This window comes from Coturnix japonica, chromosome 17, assembly GCF_001577835.2.
Source record: "Coturnix japonica isolate 7356 chromosome 17, Coturnix japonica 2.1, whole genome shotgun sequence".
Classification (NCBI taxonomy): domain Eukaryota; kingdom Metazoa; phylum Chordata; class Aves; order Galliformes; family Phasianidae; genus Coturnix; species Coturnix japonica.
Window position 1 is genome coordinate 3,716,626 of NC_029532.1, and position 20,042 is coordinate 3,736,667.

The 20,042-nt window shown below is 56.0% G+C and overlaps 4 protein-coding genes and 1 non-coding gene across 5 annotated transcripts; 2 read left to right on the forward strand and 3 right to left on the reverse strand.

Annotated features, from left to right (window-relative positions):
* Window positions 1-289: 289 nt before the first annotated feature.
* Window positions 290-9,368, reverse strand: SLC27A4 (solute carrier family 27 member 4). Its single transcript, XM_015879127.2, has 13 exons — window positions 9,238-9,368; window positions 7,423-7,589; window positions 6,457-6,851; window positions 5,649-5,807; window positions 5,250-5,319; window positions 5,069-5,160; window positions 4,479-4,588; window positions 3,906-4,115; window positions 3,570-3,696; window positions 3,249-3,386; window positions 2,927-3,091; window positions 2,345-2,491; window positions 290-1,997 (listed from the first exon to the last, which is right to left on the reverse strand). The coding sequence occupies exons 2-13, from the start codon at window positions 7,581-7,583 to the stop codon at window positions 1,840-1,842; spliced, it is 1,932 nt and encodes a 643-aa protein (XP_015734613.1). The 5' UTR covers window positions 7,584-7,589; window positions 9,238-9,368; the 3' UTR covers window positions 290-1,839.
* A 228-nt stretch (window positions 9,369-9,596) lies between these two features.
* Window positions 9,597-9,688, forward strand: TRNAR-UCU. Its single transcript is given in 2 exon segments — window positions 9,597-9,633; window positions 9,653-9,688. It is a non-coding gene; the product is annotated as a tRNA-Arg (tRNA).
* Window positions 9,689-10,252: 564 nt separating this feature from the next.
* On the reverse strand, window positions 10,253-13,861 carry COQ4 (coenzyme Q4). Its single transcript, XM_015879129.1, has 7 exons — window positions 13,789-13,861; window positions 13,493-13,669; window positions 12,962-13,058; window positions 12,280-12,382; window positions 11,827-11,956; window positions 11,221-11,314; window positions 10,253-10,985 (listed from the first exon to the last, which is right to left on the reverse strand). Exons 1-7 carry the CDS (start codon window positions 13,844-13,846, stop codon window positions 10,823-10,825), a joined length of 822 nt encoding a protein of 273 aa, XP_015734615.1. The 5' UTR covers window positions 13,847-13,861; the 3' UTR covers window positions 10,253-10,822.
* Window positions 13,862-13,876: 15 nt separating this feature from the next.
* TRUB2 (TruB pseudouridine synthase family member 2) lies at window positions 13,877-17,007 on the forward strand. Its single transcript, XM_015879128.2, has 8 exons — window positions 13,877-13,991; window positions 14,077-14,196; window positions 14,273-14,347; window positions 14,475-14,536; window positions 14,700-14,781; window positions 15,056-15,128; window positions 15,499-15,635; window positions 15,900-17,007. Exons 1-8 carry the CDS (start codon window positions 13,895-13,897, stop codon window positions 16,187-16,189), a joined length of 936 nt encoding a protein of 311 aa, XP_015734614.1. The 5' UTR covers window positions 13,877-13,894; the 3' UTR covers window positions 16,190-17,007.
* A 1,032-nt stretch (window positions 17,008-18,039) lies between these two features.
* SWI5 (SWI5 homologous recombination repair protein) lies at window positions 18,040-19,999 on the reverse strand. Its single transcript, XM_032448170.1, has 4 exons — window positions 19,988-19,999; window positions 19,827-19,933; window positions 19,029-19,123; window positions 18,040-18,760 (listed from the first exon to the last, which is right to left on the reverse strand). The coding sequence occupies exons 1-4, from the start codon at window positions 19,997-19,999 to the stop codon at window positions 18,696-18,698; spliced, it is 279 nt and encodes a 92-aa protein (XP_032304061.1). The 3' UTR covers window positions 18,040-18,695.
* Between the last annotated feature and the right edge of the window lie 43 nt (window positions 20,000-20,042).

The following is a 20,042-nucleotide window of genomic DNA, read 5'->3' on the forward strand; positions in this document are numbered from 1 at the left end:
AGGGTAAACAAGAAAAGATCCAGGACAAGCTGGGATGTCAATACTGAATAGATGGCTGGGAGAAAAGGGGATCAGGTAGAGAGGGATGGGGAGGGTCTTACCAACTGGTGGTATTCATACAGGCATCCACACAGCTGCAAAGGGCCCAGTGCTCCCTGCCCCGAGATGAGGTGAAGCACACACAGAGAGGTTGTGCTCTGCAGTGGCAGCTCCCAGTTCCCAAACCATCACCGTTCCCTCTTCCCAAACACTGCAGGACCACACAAGCAAGAAGTAGGAAACTCCAGCATAGCCCGTACTCGTATTTAATTGTGAGGACAGGACAGACCGGGGCAGGCAGGTATGGTGGTGTGGAAGCACAGCTAGAAGAGCAGACACACACCCTGCCTTCACAAGAGACAGAAGTCATTTGAAGGATTAACCCTGCTGAAAGCATAAAAACAAACCATTAAAAAAAAAAAAAAAAAAGAATTAATCCCAAACCAGAGTTTTCTCTGGAACAGATGTTTCTGCTTGGTCTCCAAAGACTGGAATCAGACATTGCTGCTAAGGCTGCTTCACATCAGACACAATGCAGAGGATTCACGTAGCGCAAGTCAAGTGTTTAACATGGACGTTTCAGTTCGGAGGCCCAGCTCCTGCAGCAGAGATGGGGAGGGCTCTTTTGCAGGTAGGGGCACAGAGCACATGGAATCAGGCTGTCACAGAGACAACTCTCTGCAGGATTTTCTCCCTTCCAGGCAAGTTGCCTCCCATATTCAGGACACAGACATCACAGCAGGAAAGTTCCTAGAGTTGCTCTGTGATCCCAAGGTGCTGAGTACGCTTAAGCAAAAGCAAACCAAGCCCTTCATTGCCACTTTCCCACCTATTTTATACAGGAAAGAAGGTGCACAAAACAAGGCTGCATCCATGAAAGGTGGAAGTAAGAGACCCAGAAAATCGTCCACAAGATAGCAGGGTTCACTCCTGTCCTTCACCATGGAGCAAGGCCACAAGGACATATGTGGCTGCACCCGTGTTGGAAGAGGAGAATCAGTCCCAGACGGTCATCTCATCTCCCTGTGAGAGAAAAGGGCTCTCCAAGAGAGGACAGGTCTAGGATATCCCCCCACCTACTGCACAAACCCGGGACACATTCAAAAGTACAGACAATAAATTAAGATTGGGGAAGGAAAAAAAAAAAAAGTCAGCGTGTATAATATATGTATATATATGTATATAATGTGCGTGTGATTGTGAAAAATAGAAACGTCAACTTCAGGAGAGAGCAAGGCATAGTAGAATCACATCCCTATCCCTCTCCTGAGCCCAGCTCTACCCTGCTTCCCTGATTCACAGCACAAACATGACACCAATGGGCCACGCAGGGGTTGGGGCTGCACCTGGCACCCAGCTTCCCTCTGCCAGTGCCAGGAAGGAGCTGGCTGCGTGGTGGAGGAGTGGGGAAAAGAGCCCAGCAATGGTCCCTTCATGGGCTTCATAACAAAGGATTGCTGAGGGCAGGAAAAGGGAGGGAAAGACAGGAAAAGCAAAATGGAATGGTAGGGGCACCCCACCCCTCCCAAACTGGCCAGGGCCCTGCCCCTCCTGTGGCATGGGACCATCACCACTGTACCAAGTAAAAAATAAAGCCATAATGAGTTTATGCTTTGGTATGTAACCATCTCCCTCCCCTTCTCCCCGCTGCATTCCCCCAACCCATGATCTGTAAAACTTGTCAAACAAAAATCTTTAGTGTGCCTTTATACCACTCCTCGAACCCTTCCTTCCCCAGTGCCTGCCCTGCCCTTCTTCCCCCAGCATGATGTGGGGAGCTGCCTTGCTGGAGCCCCACTGTTACAGCTTCTGCTGTCCCGACTGGATCCTGTCAAACGCCTCCTGGTCCAAGGGCAGGTAGCGGCCTTGCCTGCAGTCCAAGAAGTACAACTTGTCCTTCACCAGCGTGGGGTCAAAGCCCTGCTTACGCAGCTCCATCTTCTGGAATTTGTAGGTGCCTGGCACATGGGGAAAGAAAAGGGAGCAAGGGGCTGTTGGCTGCACGCACTTCACCTCCGCCCTGCTGTGTGGCAACATGTTTTGTTGCCAAACCATGGGGCTCCGCGCAGTGCAGAGAGGCACCTCAGCATCAGCTGCCATCCTGAGCCTTGCACTCCCATGTCTCCAAACCACCAGAGGAGCTGGTAGGACCAAGGGCTCATGGGGCAGACGTACTCAATCCCAACACTGACCCCACTGCAGATCAGCCCCTGTACCCACACACACCCTGTGCAGCAGGGAGCACAGTGCCCTTCCCCACACTCCCCCAGCTCCATCCCCTGTGACAGCACAGATGGTGGCTCACTTGTCTTGGAGACCTCGTGCAGGAACCGCAGGAAGACAGGCTGTGCATACAGTGGCAGGGCCTTTTTCAGCTGGCTGGCAAAGCTCTCCAGGTCACAGGAGTTCTCTGGGTCGGCGATGGCTGCCATTCCTGCCTTTCCTTCAATGCCTGAGAGGTAGAAAAGAAGGGAGAGTCCTTGGGCACGCTGTCCTTGCAGCACCACTTCTGTTTGCCCCACATCACTGAGACCTACGGCACATTCCTGCTTTGTACAGAACACCAAATGCCCAGCTGTGTCACTGCCTGTGTCACCACCCTGCAGCCACAGCTACCAGTGACCCCCTACGGTCATGGCCATCTCCTCCCAGAGGAGGCACTTGCAGCCTATCCCAGGACTCAGGGTCCTTCCAAACCAGCCAGAACCAGGCCAAACCTCTGCCCAAGGAAGGGAACCCTTTGGCTCCTGCTAGTCACACCCCCAGTCTCTTCCCAGCTCAAAAGGAGCCTCTGTCCAGCCTCCTGTGAAAGGACACCATCTGGACAAGCAAGAAGTACCACCAAGTACTGCAGCATGTCACTGTCCTCCCCTCCCTTCTCTGTTACCTGGGATCTCCACCCCATACACAACCACGTCTGTCAGGTTGAGGATGCGGCTCAGTGTCCCCTCCACCTCAGTAGTGGAGACATTCTCTCCCTTCCAGCGGAACGTGTCTCCGGTGCGGTCCCGAAAGTACATGTAGCCGTATTTGTCCATCACCAGGACGTCCCCTACAGGAACGTGACAGATTTGCAAAAACAATGAGGTGTGAGATGAGCTAAGTGCTTCCCCACAGCATCTCAGGACAGTGCCACCAGCCTGGGACATCCCTGAGCCCACATAAGTACCCCTCTCCTCTCAGCAGAGGTAAAGGCCCTGCTCACCTACCTGTGAGATAGGCAGCATCCCCTTTTGCAAGCACATCCCTGGCGATCTTCTTGCTGGTGGCTGACTGATTCAGGTAGCCATCGAAGTGCTGCAGGGGGTTGCTCCTGACAATGCGGCCCACCAGCTGCCCCGGCTCCCCTGCAGGGAGAGGAGAAGGGGTGAATGGAGAGAAGTGACCACTCATACCCAAGAAAAAACAGTGTTTAACAGGGTTGGCTTGGTTTAACAAAGCAAGGGCTCAAACCTAACTAAATTACCATGAAGTGCATGACAAAAGATGCACACAAGGCTGAGGAGATGCATCCCTGTGGTTGCCCTCACCTGGTTTGCAGCGGATGCAGACGCCATCTGGCCCCCGGATCAGCTCCATGGTGTCTTCATCCACTTTCACCAAGCCAATGGGGTACACCCCTGGCAAGATCCTGCTGTTGAAGCCACAGGACCCAACCTAGGATAGAAGGCACTCAGAGTCACGTGTAGCAGGAACAACTCTCCTGCCCCAAGCTGGCACCACATAAGCAGTCAAAACCCTGCAGATGGATCTTAAAGCATGCCAAGCTTCTTGGAAGGAGGAACCTGCAGCAAATGGCCAAAAATTTCAACCCCTGCCAGGCCAGCAGGCACCTCTGGGGCATGGGGAGGGTGGCAGAGCCTTACGTTATTGTCGAAGTTCCCCAGGCTGCAGTTACACTCAGTGGCCCCATAGAATTCAGCCACCTGGGCAATGCCAAAGCGGGCCATGAACTCTCTCCAGATGGAAGCCCGCAGCCCATTGCCCAGCGCCATGCGCACCCGGTGCTGCCGCTCCACCTCCTGGTAGGGCTGGTTCAGCAGGTAGCGGCAGATCTCCCCGATGTACTGCACAATCTGGCAGGGGCAAAGAGAAAGAATGCATTAGGTCACTCCACCACAGCCTGGGATATTTAAGGTGCTCTTTGGGGCGGGCAGAAATGGAACAACGTGCATGGAGTCTCCTAAAGAGGACGTGGTATTATCAAGGGGTCCCATGCCCACCCATCTCTGGCAAACTCACTCCTCAGTTTATAAAACCTATCTAAGATGTGGCTAATGATGGAGCATGGGAAACACGGAATGACGGCTGGAGGTGGGAAGGATACAGCTCCACCACTTTGGAAGATATTTCAGGACAGACAGGCAGAACGAGTCCATGTCTTTCCTTCTTGCAGCAGCCGGGATCACCCTAATCAACACATGGGCATGTGGCCTCACCGTACAGTTGTACTTCACGCAGTCCTCCCAGAAGTGCGAGGCTGAGAACTTCTTGCGGATGACGACAGTCATGCCCTGCAGCAAGCACTGCCCGATCCCCACGATGTTCCCTGCAGAGGCAGCCAGGAAAATCCTCAGTACCCAGAGATCCCACCTGGCCAGAATGAGGCGGGGGCCACACACTGCACTCAGCAGGTGGGTGTTCATCTGGTCAAAGCCTCCAAGACCCCATGGCAATGTGACAGTGGCATGTGGGGCAGTGCACTGCACCTAGACATCCCACCACGCCTCAATCAGCAGGGTGGGCACTGCTTCCTCTTCCTCAGCCCTTTTCTCATGAGGCAGCAATACAATGCAGCTATTCCAAAGCCAGGCCAAAGGCCGGGATAGTCCTCCCCACACACAGTCCCCACTCCAGAAGTCAGCCAGATCAATTCCTGGTTCCCAGATAAAGAGGTCACACGCTGCCAGCAGCAGCCAGTTCCTCTTTGACACAAAGATCACTGCTGCACCAACCCCCAGCCTGAGCTCTGGGCTTGGCAGAGAGGAAGCAAAGTCCAGGCAAGCAAAGTCCCAAGGGCACACGTTACCTGCAGCATGGTAAAGTGGAAGGCAGTCGTACACCACATCATCGGGTCTCATGCGAAAACCGTAAAAGACCAAGCTGGCCATGCGGAAATACCTGGGGTGGGGGAACCAAGGGCATGTCAGAAGCAGGGCCAGGGGCTCAGTGCCCTCTTCCTCCCCCAGAGCTCCTGCCCAATGCCTTACCTGCAGTTCACCACAATAGCAGCTTTGGGCATTCCCGTAGTACCAGAGGTATAGATATAGAAGAGTTTATCTGGGGAGGAATGAGGAGACAAGGTCACACTGCACCTGATTCAGGACAGCTGGCTGAAGCAGAAGGTGGGGACAAGTCAAAGTGAACTCTGCTCATGTCAAAACAAATTTTGTTATGTGATCAAAACATGCTGGGTTCACCCCATGCCTGTTTGAACACATGGAGGGTACATGGCACTGCACCACATGCAGCCAGGCTTCAGCCCCTCTTCAAACACTCCAGGCTCTGCTGCTGAAGTCTGCCCCGAGCAGACATTTGTGTCAGTGTTGTGACCAGATGATCCACAGAACCACCAGCATGAGTTTGGCTCCCAAAAGCTGAGCACATACCGAGAAAGCCCTTGTCAGGGGGATCTGGCTGGTGTCGAGGAGCTGTCTGCAGGAGGGGATCCAGGTGCTTTGCACCAGAAAGTGCAGACTCAAGACTTCCTTCTCCTGACCAGAAGAGATGGACAGACTTCTCCATGGAGGACTGCACCTCCTTCATAGCTGAGAAAGTAAAGAGGAAATGTGGAGAAAGAGCACCAGGTGAGCACAGCACAGTGATTCCCTATCTTTGAGGCAGCCTCAGGAAGACAATGCCCCAGGTAGTTGTACCCTCACTGTGCTCAGTGGAATCCCAAAAGGCCTGACAACCCTCCCAGGCAGATGTTGCTGCTATGTCAAACAGCTGGGACTACAGCCCAGGCCTCATCAGAGACTTGAAGATCCTGTTCTCCACTTCTTCCCAGCCAAAACCTTGTGGTGCTGAGAGGTCTTTCGACATCATCAGCCACAGGGGCGTAGGCTGAAATATGAAGTCAGGTGCTGCAATATTGTGGTAAACAGTGTGGAGAGCAAGGGAGGCTTGTCCCTCCCATCAGGGCAGGCCTGGCACAGCACAGGGCTTGTAGTGCACAGACATGAGAGGAACCTCAAGGAAGGATCCTCATATCCATGTGGTCCTCACAGAGAGCACTGAACCCACCCACCTCTGCCTACTAACAGAAAGAAACCCAGATCCAATTTCTCAATAATTCAGCTGCAGACACTCTTTGAGACCCTGCTCTATTCCCTGCAGGAAAGGAACACTGAATCCACAGACCCCCCCCTTTGCTCAGAGCCTAAAAGCCCCTTGAAACATCTGCCTGTGCCTCACCTTCCATCATTTCCACTCCAAAAACCACAGCCTTGGAGTTGGAGATGGTGATGCAGTGCAGCAAAGCCTCCATGCGTAGGTTGGAATTCACCAGGGCCGTCTCCACCCCGATCTTGGCCAAACCGAGCCACAGCCCCACATATTGATTACGGGACTCCATGAACAGAGCCACCACGTCACCAGAGCGGAAGCCTTGGCCATGGAAGAAATTGGCCACTTGGTTGGAGTATTCATCCAGCTGCCGGAAGGTCCAGCTCTCTCCTGTGCCTTGGAAGATCAGTGCTGTTTTCTCTGGATACTTGCTCGCAGTTCTCTGGAAGATCTTGGCGATTGTGTTCTTCTCTCTCACGTGCCTCCACACCTGCCACTTCACCCGCAGCAGGACCAGCCCCGTGCTGCCAAAACAAAGGGAACAAGAGGCAAGCTGCTCAGTGACCCCTGCAAAACCATTTCCTCCAGCAAAGACAGCACGGCACAGTGACCTTGCAAGGAACTGAAATAGCCCAGCGCTGCTCCAGGTGTTACTTTTGATGAGCAGCAGCTCTGGGTGCTTCCCTGAAAAGCATGGATATAGGCAGAGCCCTCCTGCAAAGGTACTTATGGCCACAAGGGCAGGGAGAGGTGTTTTGGAAGGCTGCAGACTGGGATGTCCTCACTTTAAAGGAGCACCCTGAAGCCTCAGGTGCTCTCCAGGAGCTGGCACAGCCTGGTACCAGCTCACAGACACCCCTGCCCAGGCAGCTGGTGCTACGCCAGCAGTTTTAGGGACAGAATAAAGTACAAGGACAATCAGAAGACTTCAGAGCTCAGCTGAAATCTATATTTCCTGGGAAAACTTTGCCCCAGAGTTTGGAGCCTTCAGGGCACAGCAGAAGATGATCTCCTTCCAGCTGGGCCAGCTGCCAGCAGAGGGCTGTGCTCACACACCCCAGTGCATAGTTGAGCCACCCCAAACAGGACACCTACGTGACATCCCTTCGTATCGTCTTGATGAATATGAGGAAGAAATCCCATCCCCCTGATCCCAGGTAGAAGATGAAGAGAGCAGGGATGGCCTGGACCCAGGACAGCTCCAGGCTGACCCTGAAGAACAGCAGCAGGGCTGCGAAGGCAGCCAGACGCAGCATCTTGGCCTGTGGAGAGAGAGAAAGCACAAACATCGACCTATGCACACTGAACATTAAGAGACCCATGAGCAGGGGATGCATTAGCAGCTCCCAGTTCCATGGATGAAGCCCAGAGTCACCTCCTGGCAGTGAGGACGTAACCCAGCAGGCTGATGTTAACACACCCTGCCCATGGCACAGCATGGCACTGCACAGAGCCCACCCAAAGCCTGGCTGTTCCTCTCTGCAGATCCATGGCCAGCAGGGACATGGACACATCCCTTTAGGGTTAGATGCAGGATGAGATCACCTCACACCCATAGCACCAACGTGTGTCCAGGACAGATGTTGGGCTGCAGAGCTCAGCCTGACACTGCTCCAATGGGAAGAGGAAACTCCATTTTCTGAGCTTTGCCTGTGTTTGTAACCCCGTGTCAGAGAGCAGCTTCCTGGCCTGGTGCACGGCCGGGCGGGTGATGGCCATGAGGCACAACAAGGGCCGTCCCAGCTGCTGGGTGCACCCAATCCCTGTGATGGGCTTTGTGATTTCTGACTCGAATGCTCCCAGCTGCAGCTCCAGGACTCACAGGTCACCATGATTTAGCAAAGGCTTTTCTCAAGCAGAGGATAGACAGTGCCATGACCTCAGCACAGAGCCGGCTCCTGGATAACACCGGTCCTTCCTGGCATGGCCTCAGAGGAATGACACGTTGGCACAATTCCCCCTTTCCCTTTTGCAGATGATTCCCTGCTCTGAGACTGGTAGTGCTGGGAGCCACACTGCCAGACACAGCGCTGCCCATGTCAGATGGCACCAAGCACATCACCCAGCGCCCTGCACCCAGGGTATGGCCCAGGATACCAGGATGGCCCCATGTCCACAACACGGGATGTCCCACTGCTCTGACCCACACATCCCACTCCTGCCTCCTCCCGAGCAGCTCAGCGTCTCCCAGCACAGCCCCAATGGCTTCCAGCAGGGCAGGACCCCTGTGTATTTATCCCCCCCGAGAACCTCTGTGCAGCTTACAAAGGGAAACCATCCAACCTCGGACCTCAGTTACACCTCCAGCACCGGACAGAAGCGATGGGGCGGATGGGGGGGGACACTCCGCGTGGGCAGCGGGACGTTCCACCGCCCGCAGCGCTGCAGGCAGGTCCGGGCAGGCGTCCGCCATCCGCTGCCATCCCCGGGCTGACAGCACAGCCGGGGCCGGGGCTGAACCCGGAGGGCACGGTACCACCGGGCCGCCGCCCAACCGAGCGCTGCCCCACGGCCACCACGCGGCACCGCGGCACGGAGCCGGGCCCACGCCGGGCGGCTCCTCGCGGGGGCGGCCGGGCGGCACAGCGCTGAGCAGTGCAGGCCGCACGGCGGGCACGCGATCGGCGGGGGGGGCACCGCGCATCCGCCGCCCAGCACGGAGCTCCAGCCCGGAGCCCCGCGGCTCCACCCGGCTCCGGGACCGTCCTGCCCGCCGCCTCCTCCCGCTGCCGCAGTCCGCGCCTCGCCCTGCCCGTAACCGGCCCCGCCGCTCTGTGTGTGCCGGAGCCGCGCCGCCTCCACGGGGCGCATCGGGAAGCGGCCAAACCCCCCGCCGAGCCCCGCACCCGCCCCGGGAGCCCCCCGAGCCGCAGGGGGAGGCCGCGCAGAGGGGCCGCGCGTCGCTCTTACCGGGCTCCAGCGCGTTGCAGTGCGGCCCGGCCACCTGCACCGCCACCGGGAGCGGGGCCGGGAGCTCAGAGCGGGGAGCTGGGCCCGCCCGCCGCTGCGGCACGGGGCGGGGCGGGGCGGGGCGGAGCGCGACGTGCGGCCCGTCGGGAGCTGTAGTACCAACCGGCGCCGCCTCCGCGCCCCGAGGCTCCAGCAGCGCTGCGGGGCGGGAGCTCCGAGGAACCGCGGCCGCTGCTCCGCTCCACGATCCGCTCCACGATCCGCTCCCAGCCCCGCTCCCAACTCCGCTCCCGGTGCGCGGGGCGGGGCGGGGCGATGAGCGACGGGAAGAGGCGGCGAAGGCGCCGGGGCTGTCCGACGGCTCTGTGGCGCAATGGATAGCGCATTGGACTTCTAGCGCGGTGTGACGGGAGTCATTCAAAGGTTGTGGGTTCGAGTCCCACCAGAGTCGCATTTTGCCCGAGGGCGCGGAGCGGCCGCCGGGTCCCGCAGGGAGCACGGAGCGGAACCGGCACCGCACGGCGGGGGAACGAGACCGCAATAGCGGGGAGATCCGTGTTTTGAGGGCGGGCGGAACGGAGCGGGGATGGGCCGGCACCGCACGGAGCGGGGGGTGCTGTGCTGTGTTGTTATGCTGTGCGGGGTGATGCTGAGCCGGGCGGGGAGGAGAGCATCTCCTGTTCTGGAACGCCATAATCTCCTCCTGGTCCCGATGCGGCCCAGCAGCACGGCGGCATTTCTGGCATAGAAACGGCCCATCGTCACCCTCCGAAATAACCCAGCCCGCAGTGATGTGGCAGCTGCCCGACCTCCCGCATCCGGACACGGACACGTCACGTCCCGTGGGCCGGAACCATCCCCGCACGGTGACACAGCTCCGTGTCCCCGCTCGGGGCGGCTCAGCACAGCGATGGGGCGGCACAACGTGACGGCTCGTGGAATCACGGACACGAAAAGCTCCGAGTTCTCACGTCACATCTCCCCACCAGACGGGGAGGGAGGAGGGAGAACGAGCCGCAGCTCCAACGCAGGTTTTATTGAGCAAGAAGGAATTTCAACAGCGAACCGCCCCGCACGCAACCACCTGCCTCGTGGCTCCGCCCCGGTTCTGCAAGCAGAACCTTCAACCCACACTGCGAGCAGCGCCCGGTGCGGGGCAGCCTCCAGCCCTGATCCCATCACTGTCAGAGGGAGACGGCTCCTATCGCAAACCTCACAAGGATATTTTGGACTGTGAGGACCTCAGGGCAGCCTGGGATCTTCAGACTGAGCAGCCGGCCCTGGGCACGGCAGCAGGGCAGTCCATCCCCCTGCATGCCGTGAGTCTGCTGTGTCTGCTCAACCCAGCTCAACCCAGCTGCAAAAGCACGGCAGGACTTGGCCACGTCTCCACCCGCTGGCACGCAGCAGCAGGGGTCACACTGTCAGGGCACGGGGGGGTCTCTCCCAACAGGGGGCTGCCAGTTCTTGACAGGGGAAAACAGCACCAGGTCGGTACCAGCAGAGCCACATTGTGCTCCTGCAGCACGAGGAGATGGAGCAGGGCAGGGAACGGCTGCCAACGGGGGATGCCCCCATTCCTCGCTCACACACGGACAGCAGGAGGAGGGAAGATGCCAATCTCCTCCCGCAGGGATTCCACGCTCTGCTCCCAGCGCTGCTCATAATACACACACAGGACACAGCTGGCGTTGCTCCCGCTCCGGATGGCCCATGGAAGCAGCTCAGTGACCAGAACCTGCAGCTTTCTGCAACAAAGGGCACAGAAAACAATGGTTTTCATTTCCACATTTGGTTTTCTATTTCTTCCTGCAAGTCCCTGTTCTGGGCAGATGCAAACCCTACACCCCTGCACCCTTCCAGCACTCCTGCTTATCTCACAGGGAAAACTGAGGCATAGGACGGGACTCTGTGTGGGAAGGTTACACCCAAGAGCAGAGCTCAGGCCAACATGGATCTTTATCAGCCAGCACGTGTGCCTACCTTGCATTGAGACGAACGGGGCCAAACGCTGCTCCCAGCACACACATGGGCAGCCCCGTCTGGACAGCTTCGAACCATTTCACCACGACCTCACCTGGCAGCAAGCAGAGCACAGTGAGCAAGCACAGGGCACGGCCCCACATCGGGACAGGAGCCCTGTGTTATCCCCCAGAAAGGCTGCGCTCCTGGAGATCTTTAGTGATGCAACTGCTAAATGAGGATTTCCCTGGGTATCTTTCCCCATCTCCCAGCATGGAAAAGCCCATTTTCAGCCACATCTGAGCCAGAACCTTCCAAGGGACCAGAAATGCTGCTTCCTGCTGGCTCACCAGGAAGGCTCAGCTTGTGACTTGGAGTCAGATATAAAATGAGGGGAAAGGACACAGGGAGGCACACATAAGGAACAACCAGGAAACCCTTGACAGAGCTTGTGTAACACCACATTGTGATCTAACCCAGCAGACAATGAACACACACAGATGACAGAGGACAGTGGTGCAGGGACAGGGATGCTGCCAGCCTCCCCATGCACCTCTCTGGGCTGGGGATCAGGGATTCTAATGGGCCAAAAACCATCCCTGGGCAGCATGAAACGTGGCAGCTCACCCAGCATGTTGGTGGGCATGCCCAGCAGGGTGTGCATCAGGTCGTGCACTTCTCGGTACCGCTGGATCACATACGCCAGTTCTTCATCATCCACAAACTTGGCTGGCATGCGGGTGTCCGGAGAAACCTTCTGCAAGGGCAGAGAGCTGCAGGTCAGCCAGAACTCAAAGCTTCTGATCTCAATCTTTAACACACAGCAATGCAGAGCTCACCATCAGTGTATCTCTCAGCCCCTAATGCTGTGGGTATCATTTACACACATCAAACACACGGGCTGCACAGCACCAAGGACGCATAACCCACACCCAGCATCACATCCCAACCTCTCAGCTCCCACCAACTCCTTTCATTTCCTCCAGGTGCCCTATGGGCTTCTCCACAGCCACAACCTCCCTCTAAATCTCATCTGTGCTCCTGGCACAGACACCAACCCCAGTGAGATCCCAGGCTCACATTGTCCTCCAAGAAGCGGACGTATTCACGGCCCAATGTGCCATCTGGCAGCCCCCGCAGCCGGGCCATGTCCAGTGTGGAAAGGTGGATGCGAGGCCGCTCCCTGGAACAGAAAGCACTGAGCATCATGTGGGACCCACACACTGGGGGTGCTGGGCAGATGGAGACCTGGACAGCCCTCCCTGCCCTTCCCAGCGCAGCCCCTACATGACACAGAAGACACAGAAGCAAAAGCCATCAAGTCTTATCTCACAGCGCAGGGAGATGCTGTGGGTGGTGGAATGAAAACCTGGAGGTGCCTATGGAGAAGACAAAGCAGTGGGGGTGGAGTCCCCAAGGGAGGAGATGCTGCAAGGGATGAAACAGAAAACACAGCATCTACATGAAGAGAGACAGCACCTGCCAGTGGCAGCAGAGCAGAACAGACTGTGATGCTGAAACAGCCCAGGGGCTCCGTGCTGCTGCCCTGGGACCTGCTGCAGGGCTCTGCTGTGAGCTGAGTACAGAGCAAAACCCACAGCTGGGAGGCTCAGAGCTGACAGATCCTGAGCTCCTCACAGGGCAGCAGTGTGGGGGTCTCCTTTACAGGGCTCAGGGAATACACCCGGATCAATGGGGTGGATGGATGGGGTCTGACAGAGGGGCAGAGGTGGAGGGCTGGGGCTGGGTATGGGGAACGCACTGGAGGATGCGGTAACCTTCGGGGTCATTCCTCATCCTGTCTCGCAGCTTGGGCAGGGCAAGGCAGCCCGTGGTCTCACCGAGGACTGCCACCATGTCTGAAAGAGAGACTGCACAGTGATACAGCAGCACCATCCCTGCACTCCTGCATTTGTGATGCCTGGACACATTTTGTTGATGGGAGGAGAGGGGACCCCGAGTGCTGCAGGGGGTCACAGAACCATCCAGGTTGGAACAGCCCTCTCAGACCCCCAGGTCCAAGCCCGGCCCACCTGCCATGCCCACCCACAGCCCCACCATTCCTAACAGCTCCATGGATGGTGACCCCAGCTGTGCAGCACCGCTCCTTCTGAGCAGCAATGCTCCCTTATATCCAACCTGAGCCCCCGCAGCACAACACGGGGCCGTCACCTCTCATCCCACCGCTGTTCCCCATGAGCAGAGCCCGACCCCAGCTCACCGCAGCTCCTTGCATGGACTGCAGGGAGCGGTGAGGTCTCGGATCCATCCCACCTCCCCTATCCCCACGCACCGTGCCTATAGGGATCCCACAGCGCGGCGCACGCCGAGCCGGCCGCCAGCAGCGCTTTCTGCATCGTGCTGGTGGGGATGTGCCCGGGGTACAGCGGGACGCGTCCCACCGGCTGCTCTTCCTCCTCCTCCTCCTCATCCTCAGCGCGGGGCACAGCGCGGCCCAGCCCGGCTCTGCCTGCGGGGAGCGGCGGTGGCAGAGCTCAGAGTCACGGCGCTCGGGACGAGTGGGTTCCCATAGCGGGGTTCCCTTACCCGGGTTCCCTTACCCGGGTTCCATTACCGAGGTTCCCTTACCCGCAGCGCCCCGCACCGCCCGCAGCAGCGCAGCCCGCCCCGCCGCCCCCCGCAGCATGGCGCAGCCCCGGAAGCGGCGTGGCGGGGCCGTGCGGGGCGGGGCGGGATGGCGGCGGTTCCTGCGGGGCTGTTCGCCGTGTACAAAGCGCCGGGGGTGGCGTGGAACAGCGTGCGGGATGCGGTGGAGACGCGGCTGCTGCGCGGTGAGCGGAGCTCAGGACCCCCCCAATGCCCCATACACACACACGGCTCGGTCTCGGTCTGTGCTTATTCTCCCGTTCCTTGCAGAGCTCAACGCGGCCCCAGCGCGGCCCCCGCGGAGCCGCATCCGTTTCCTGCCCGCTGCGAGCGCGGGGCCGCCGGGGCTGGTGGCCGTGAAGGTGCCGGTGTTGGCCGAGCACCGCCTGGGTGAGTGAGCACCGGGGGGTGCGGGAGAACAGGGAGAACCGGGAGGGTCCGTGCTAATCTCCGTGTCTGTCCGCAGTTCGAGGGCCCCGCTTCACGCAGCTGAAGATCGGAGCCGGGCACCGGCTGGACGTGAAGGCATCGGGGGTGTTCGGTGCGAGCGGGGCGTTGGGTGGGATGGGCCTTAACGCGGCCCCGCCGTACCGGCAACACGCGGCTCCCGGCTGCGGAGCATCGTGACCGGCACGGCTCTAAGGGCCGCCCCGCATCCTGCATTGCAGTGCTCGGCGTTGGACATGGGAACAAGCTGCTCAGCCACCTGCACAACTGCCACCTGAGCAAGGTACGTGCCACGGGAACCCAGAGCGACCTGGGACGGGATCTGAGTGTCGGTGCCACCCCGGGGCTGGTCCGGAGGGTCGGGTCGGCGGTGGGCCGGGCTGATGGCTGGACTCAGTTGTTCTGAGCCTCCCTTTGATGGATGACACCCTCTGCTTCTCTTGGAGGTTTACACGGTGAGGGGGCAGTTTGGTAAAGCCACCGAGGACTTCTCAGACACTGGGAAGCTGATAGAGAAGACAACGTTTGGTAAGAAACGGAATCGATGTGTTTAAGGGGGAAATAAACCCTCAACAGAGCACTAAGCAAACAGTGCTCCAGCTGAACAGCAAGGCCAGGTGAAATGCACAACCAAAGGCAATGCTCCAAATGCTTCCTGGCCTCTCTTTATGCACGTACCACATTAAGGTGCCTTGATCCCTAGCCCTAACCACTGCTGACACCAATGGCACCACTCAGGCTGCTGTCCTCCCAGTCTCCAGATGGATTTTGAGGCTTTGTTTCTACCTTGTGATATTTGCAGATCATATCACGAGGGAGAAGCTGGAACGGATCCTCGCCGTCATCCAAGGAACAAACCACAAGGCCTTGCTGATGTACGTATGTACGTGGCTGTGTTTGCCATTACAGCTTGTAAAGGTTTGAGCACTACCCCAGAGCAGACAGAAGTCACTTGGAGTGCTGTGTGTGCCAGTGACACTGTGCAGTGTCCTTATGTATCCTGACACCTCCAGCTCCAATAGGACCTGCTGAACCAACACTGATACCTTATGGATGTGGCCAAGCATCTCCTTCCCCACCTGCTACACTGCTGCAAACAGCACAGCATTCAGATGTGTGCAGAAACTTAATGCACGGGCAGTTCTGAGAGTAACAAATGCAGCTCTGCTTTAGTTGGGACTGTATTTTAAATCCCATTGGAGAGAAGCACTCAGTGTCTGCTCTGCTCCTTGTCTCCTTTTTCAGGCATTCTAACATCGATATGAAGACACAGGAGGCCTATGAGCTGGCTGTGAAGGGGTTGATTCGGCCCATGGGAAAAAGCCCCCCAATAATCACTGCAATCCGGTGTCTTCAGTTTGCACTGCCTGAATTCCAGCTGGGTAGGACTGGGGCAGAACGGACTGGGGGGGGTCTGCTATATGTATAATAAGTTGGTAACATTCATTTCCCTGTTAGCCTGGTCTGGTGGTTGGTGACCCTGCACACAGCAGCGGGTCGGAACCAGATGGTCATTGTGGTCCTTTTCAACCCAGTCCATTCTGTGATTCAGCTGAACTGCTTCTTTCAGCATTAACATGATGGATACAAAGTCTGAGCCGTCCCATTGCTTTGCCCGTTCTAAAGGGATCTCTCTGACCTTCCAGAAATCCACTGCTTGCACGAGACCCAGCAGTACCTCCGCAAAGTGGTCCACGAGATTGGGCTGGAGCTGAAATCATCTGCAGTGTGCACACAGGTGCGGAGAACACGCGACGGCGTCTTCACGTTGGATGATGCTCTCCTGAGGACGCAGTGGAACCTGCGGAGCATCCAGAATGCGATTCTGAGCTGTCAGCTGAGAGTGAAAACTGAGTTAGAGAAAACAATGGGCCATTGGGATGGGAGCGTTCTGCAGGAGATGGATGCTGAGATGGCTCACACTGCTGACAGCTGATGTGTGCTCCAGGGGGAACATCACAGCCCATCTCTGCACTGTAACACCGCCCTGTGCTGACAGAATGATGGGCAGCAGAAGGAACGAGGTTAATTGCAGCTCACCTCCACCGTTTCTTCGAGACGACTTTAATCAGAGAGGCGATTTTTCATTGACAGGCTGTATCTTTCTGGTTTTTTAAAGCATTTTAAGGAGTTCATTAACAGGAGTTAGCTGGGCCAAAATCCCTGCTGGCTTCAGGATCCTCAGGTTGCAATGGGATGCAGAAACCCCATCCCAAATTGTTCAGCAGCAGGAAACACAAGCAGCATCCTACAAAGCTGTGTTCCCTTCATTACATGGGTCTACTTGCTCCTTGCAACCAGCAGCACATCTCCCCTGCTGCACAGGTTTTTATTTTCCCTGTTCCCCTAACAAGAATAGGGCCTTTGCTTTAACTCTGCTTTCAGAGCCAGGAATGAGACTAAAAGAGGGCTGCAAGGAGGGAAAGGCAGCAGGGAAATGGCTGTCAGAGTGGAAAGAGGGACTGACAGAAAGATGCTAACAACACAAGGAATAAAACTGAGCGACCTGAAGGGAAAGACAAGTACACCAGCCCTTTAATTAAGAAAAAGCTTTGTTTTTGCTGAAGGATCAGGGGTGCTCACATGGGCTGTGTATCCTGCCCTCTGGTATTGCCTCTCTGTGGAGGTTTCTGTTCTGTAACTCCACTTGTTACCCATCAGATCATTGTATGCGGATTAGACTTAACAGAAATAAGCTTCCTAAATTTAAATTAAAAATGGTGCTGTTGTAACACGCAATGTTTTCCTGCTATATACCCAGCCTGAGACTTGTTTAATTCTAGATATTCATATACTCTAGAAAGCAACAGTAATTAATGGTTCTGTTCTTCTTGGGCAAGGACAAGCACAGTTTATTTTCCAGTCTGCCCTTAAAGTACAAGGAGTGCAGACAGCAGCCAAGGCAGCAGTGGGGCACAGCAGCCACCACACAGCACTGCTCTGTGCCCACTGCAGAGCCTCACCAGGGGCACTTTGCTGTCGGCTGCCTGGTTTGTGTGCATCCATCCTTTGTGGACAACATGAGATGAGGACACCATCCCCAACAGCTGCCTTGTGCTAAGTGAAGCAGAAACCAGCACTGGTTTAAGCAGGCTGAAGGTCTGTGTGACTGCATTAATGCCAGTGCTTCTACAAGGAGGGGTGGGGGGAAGGAAACACAAACCTCTCAGTCCTTAAACAACCTTCTATAATAACCTTCTATAACATGGGCAGTGGGTTGTGCTTCATCCCACGTGCCCTACAGCTTGTACACAGTGCTGGAATTTCTGTACGTGCTTCCCAATGAAAAACATTCCCAGTCACCTTGTCACTGTGTTCTCAGCAATGGCTTTTCTGAGCACTTTCTGATAGCCAGGCACTGTGAAGAGAGGTTAATTTCTTCCAAATTTAGAAATACGATGGATAGACTGTAATACAGGCCTGACTGAAAGCAAAGGGGGAAAAACTGCTTGGTAGGAAGGTCTGGTAAGTGGAAACGGACAAGGCACGGAGCTTGAGTGAAGCAGGAACAACAGATGTGGTCAGAGCACTTTATCAGTTGGCACAAAGCAGCCAAACTCGGGTTGTACAGCCAACCTCAGTCCGGAGAGGTGACATGGAAACACTCCTGCTCTCATTGTAACTCTGTGCTTAGGACTCTGCATTTACAATCAGGTAAATGTAATCCAGTGCTGCCACGCTGTCCCCATTAAGAGTCCTCAGCAAACACCTGGAAGTTGTCTCAGAATGGAACATAGTTGAAGGATTTGTTCCCAAGTTCACTTTGTGAGTCAGACGCTCTCGAGGTGAATTACTGAGGGATGCAATGGCTGCTTTAATTCAGGTCAGACAGTTCAACACAATGCTCCGATTACTAAAGAAACAATACAAACCCTCTGGATGTTAAAGCAGTTAAGTACAAAATGGCTCAAACTCCTCCAGATCCAATCAGAACCAAACCACCATCACAACTTCAGCCTTCAGTCCTCTCTTCTCCTGATGGCTTTCCTGAGACAGCAGCTGTCCCATTGCTATTGTATACAGGTGTGCCCTGATTTCCTCCATCCACTCAGAGGCTGCTCCACCTGCAGGTTAACATACCCAGATTGAGCCTGGATGCTGCAGGGAAGCAAAGGCTCATTGGGAAGAGCTTTAGCATCAACCTTGGTTTACAGCCGTTCCAATTACAAAACAACAATTACAAATAGGGTTTCTGAGGTAGCAGAGCAAACTGAAAGCACCCCAAGTCCACAGCCCCAACATCCCCCTCCCACAAACAGGAATGAGCTGATATCATCCACAACTTGCACATCCCAAAACTGCTGAGAAACGTGGCTGCTAATGAAACCTCTTGAAATTCAGCATAGAAGCCATTTCTGTTGGCTCTAAATGGGCACGACACCCAAACACAACAGCCCTGCAGCAGTCAGGTCTGCAGGTCACAGCAGTCTATGGGTCCCATGTTAATCATTGAGCTCCAGGTCGTACTCAGGGTACAGCTGCTTCGTAGTAACCCCTCGGATAACAGCTAGAAAAGAAAGAAATTCCATTGCTTTCATTAAGAAGAGAACAAATAGGTCAGGAAAGACTTGTGCCTTCCTCCCAGTAGACTGTATGTATCCCACAGAACCACCCACAGCCAAGGAACCAAAGATTTCCAGCTGTGCCCCCACTTGGTTTTGTTAAGGAAGCTGAACACTGAGGATTCTTTGAAACAAGCTTTGCCTTTAAGGCATCAATATCTCTTTATATAACAAGATTTGCTTCACCAAGAGCTTCTTCAATAGTTTTCTTACCCAGTTTGCCCAGCAGCATCTGCCCAGCATCTTTAATTTCATTATACTCATGGAGCAGAGAGATGTGCTTCTCCAATTCCTCCACATTGTACCCTCTGTAACAAAGCCACACAACAAAACCACTGCGGAACAAAGCAATATCTGAGGTGTGCAGAGCCAGCCTGGTCAAACCCATCATTGTTTAGAGCAATGATTTTGGGTTGGATAGCAGGAAAAACGCCTTTCTCAGAGTGGTGGGGCATTGTACAGCACAGGGATGGAGGAGCCCCTATCACTGCAGGTGTTCTAGAGCCATGGGGACGTGGAACAGAGGGACGTGGAATAGAGGGATGTGGAATAGAGGGACGTGGAATAGAGGGACGTGGAATAGAGGGACGTGGAATAGAGGGACGTGGAATAGAGGGACGTGGAATAGAGGGACGTGGAATAGAGGGACGTGGCAGTGGGCACAGGGTGGGGATCAGAGCTCTTTATCAGCCTTCATGTCTCTATGATTAACCCCCACCACCTCATTCAAACCAAGTGTCCATGGCCTCACACAGACCAAGGGAAACGCTCATCCAGGCAGCTGGGCAGCGGCCTCAGCTTGAGATCTCAGCTTATATACATCAGCAGCTCTGTTAGCACAACGTGTGCTGCCATCAGCTATAGAAACACACCCGTTACTTCCCAATGTACATCAGCAGGGGAGCTCAGAGCCTGACCAACACAGCACTGGGGAAACAACGGGGAAGGAGCTCCCTGCTGCCGTGCATGGATCCCATAACCCTTAGGATGGCCGCGGTACCGGGGCTGTACCGGGACAATAACGGGGCCGTAACGGGGCTGTAACGGGGCCGTACTCGGACAGCAGCTCCGCGATCTCCCGGTCCAGAGCTCGCTCCTTCTCTTTCAGTTCTTCGATACTATCGCACGATGCTCCGCCCGTTGTGCGGGATGGGGCCGGGCGCTGCGGGGACACGGCGCGTCATGGCGGTTATTGAACGGCACCGAGAGGAGCCGGGGGAACGGGAC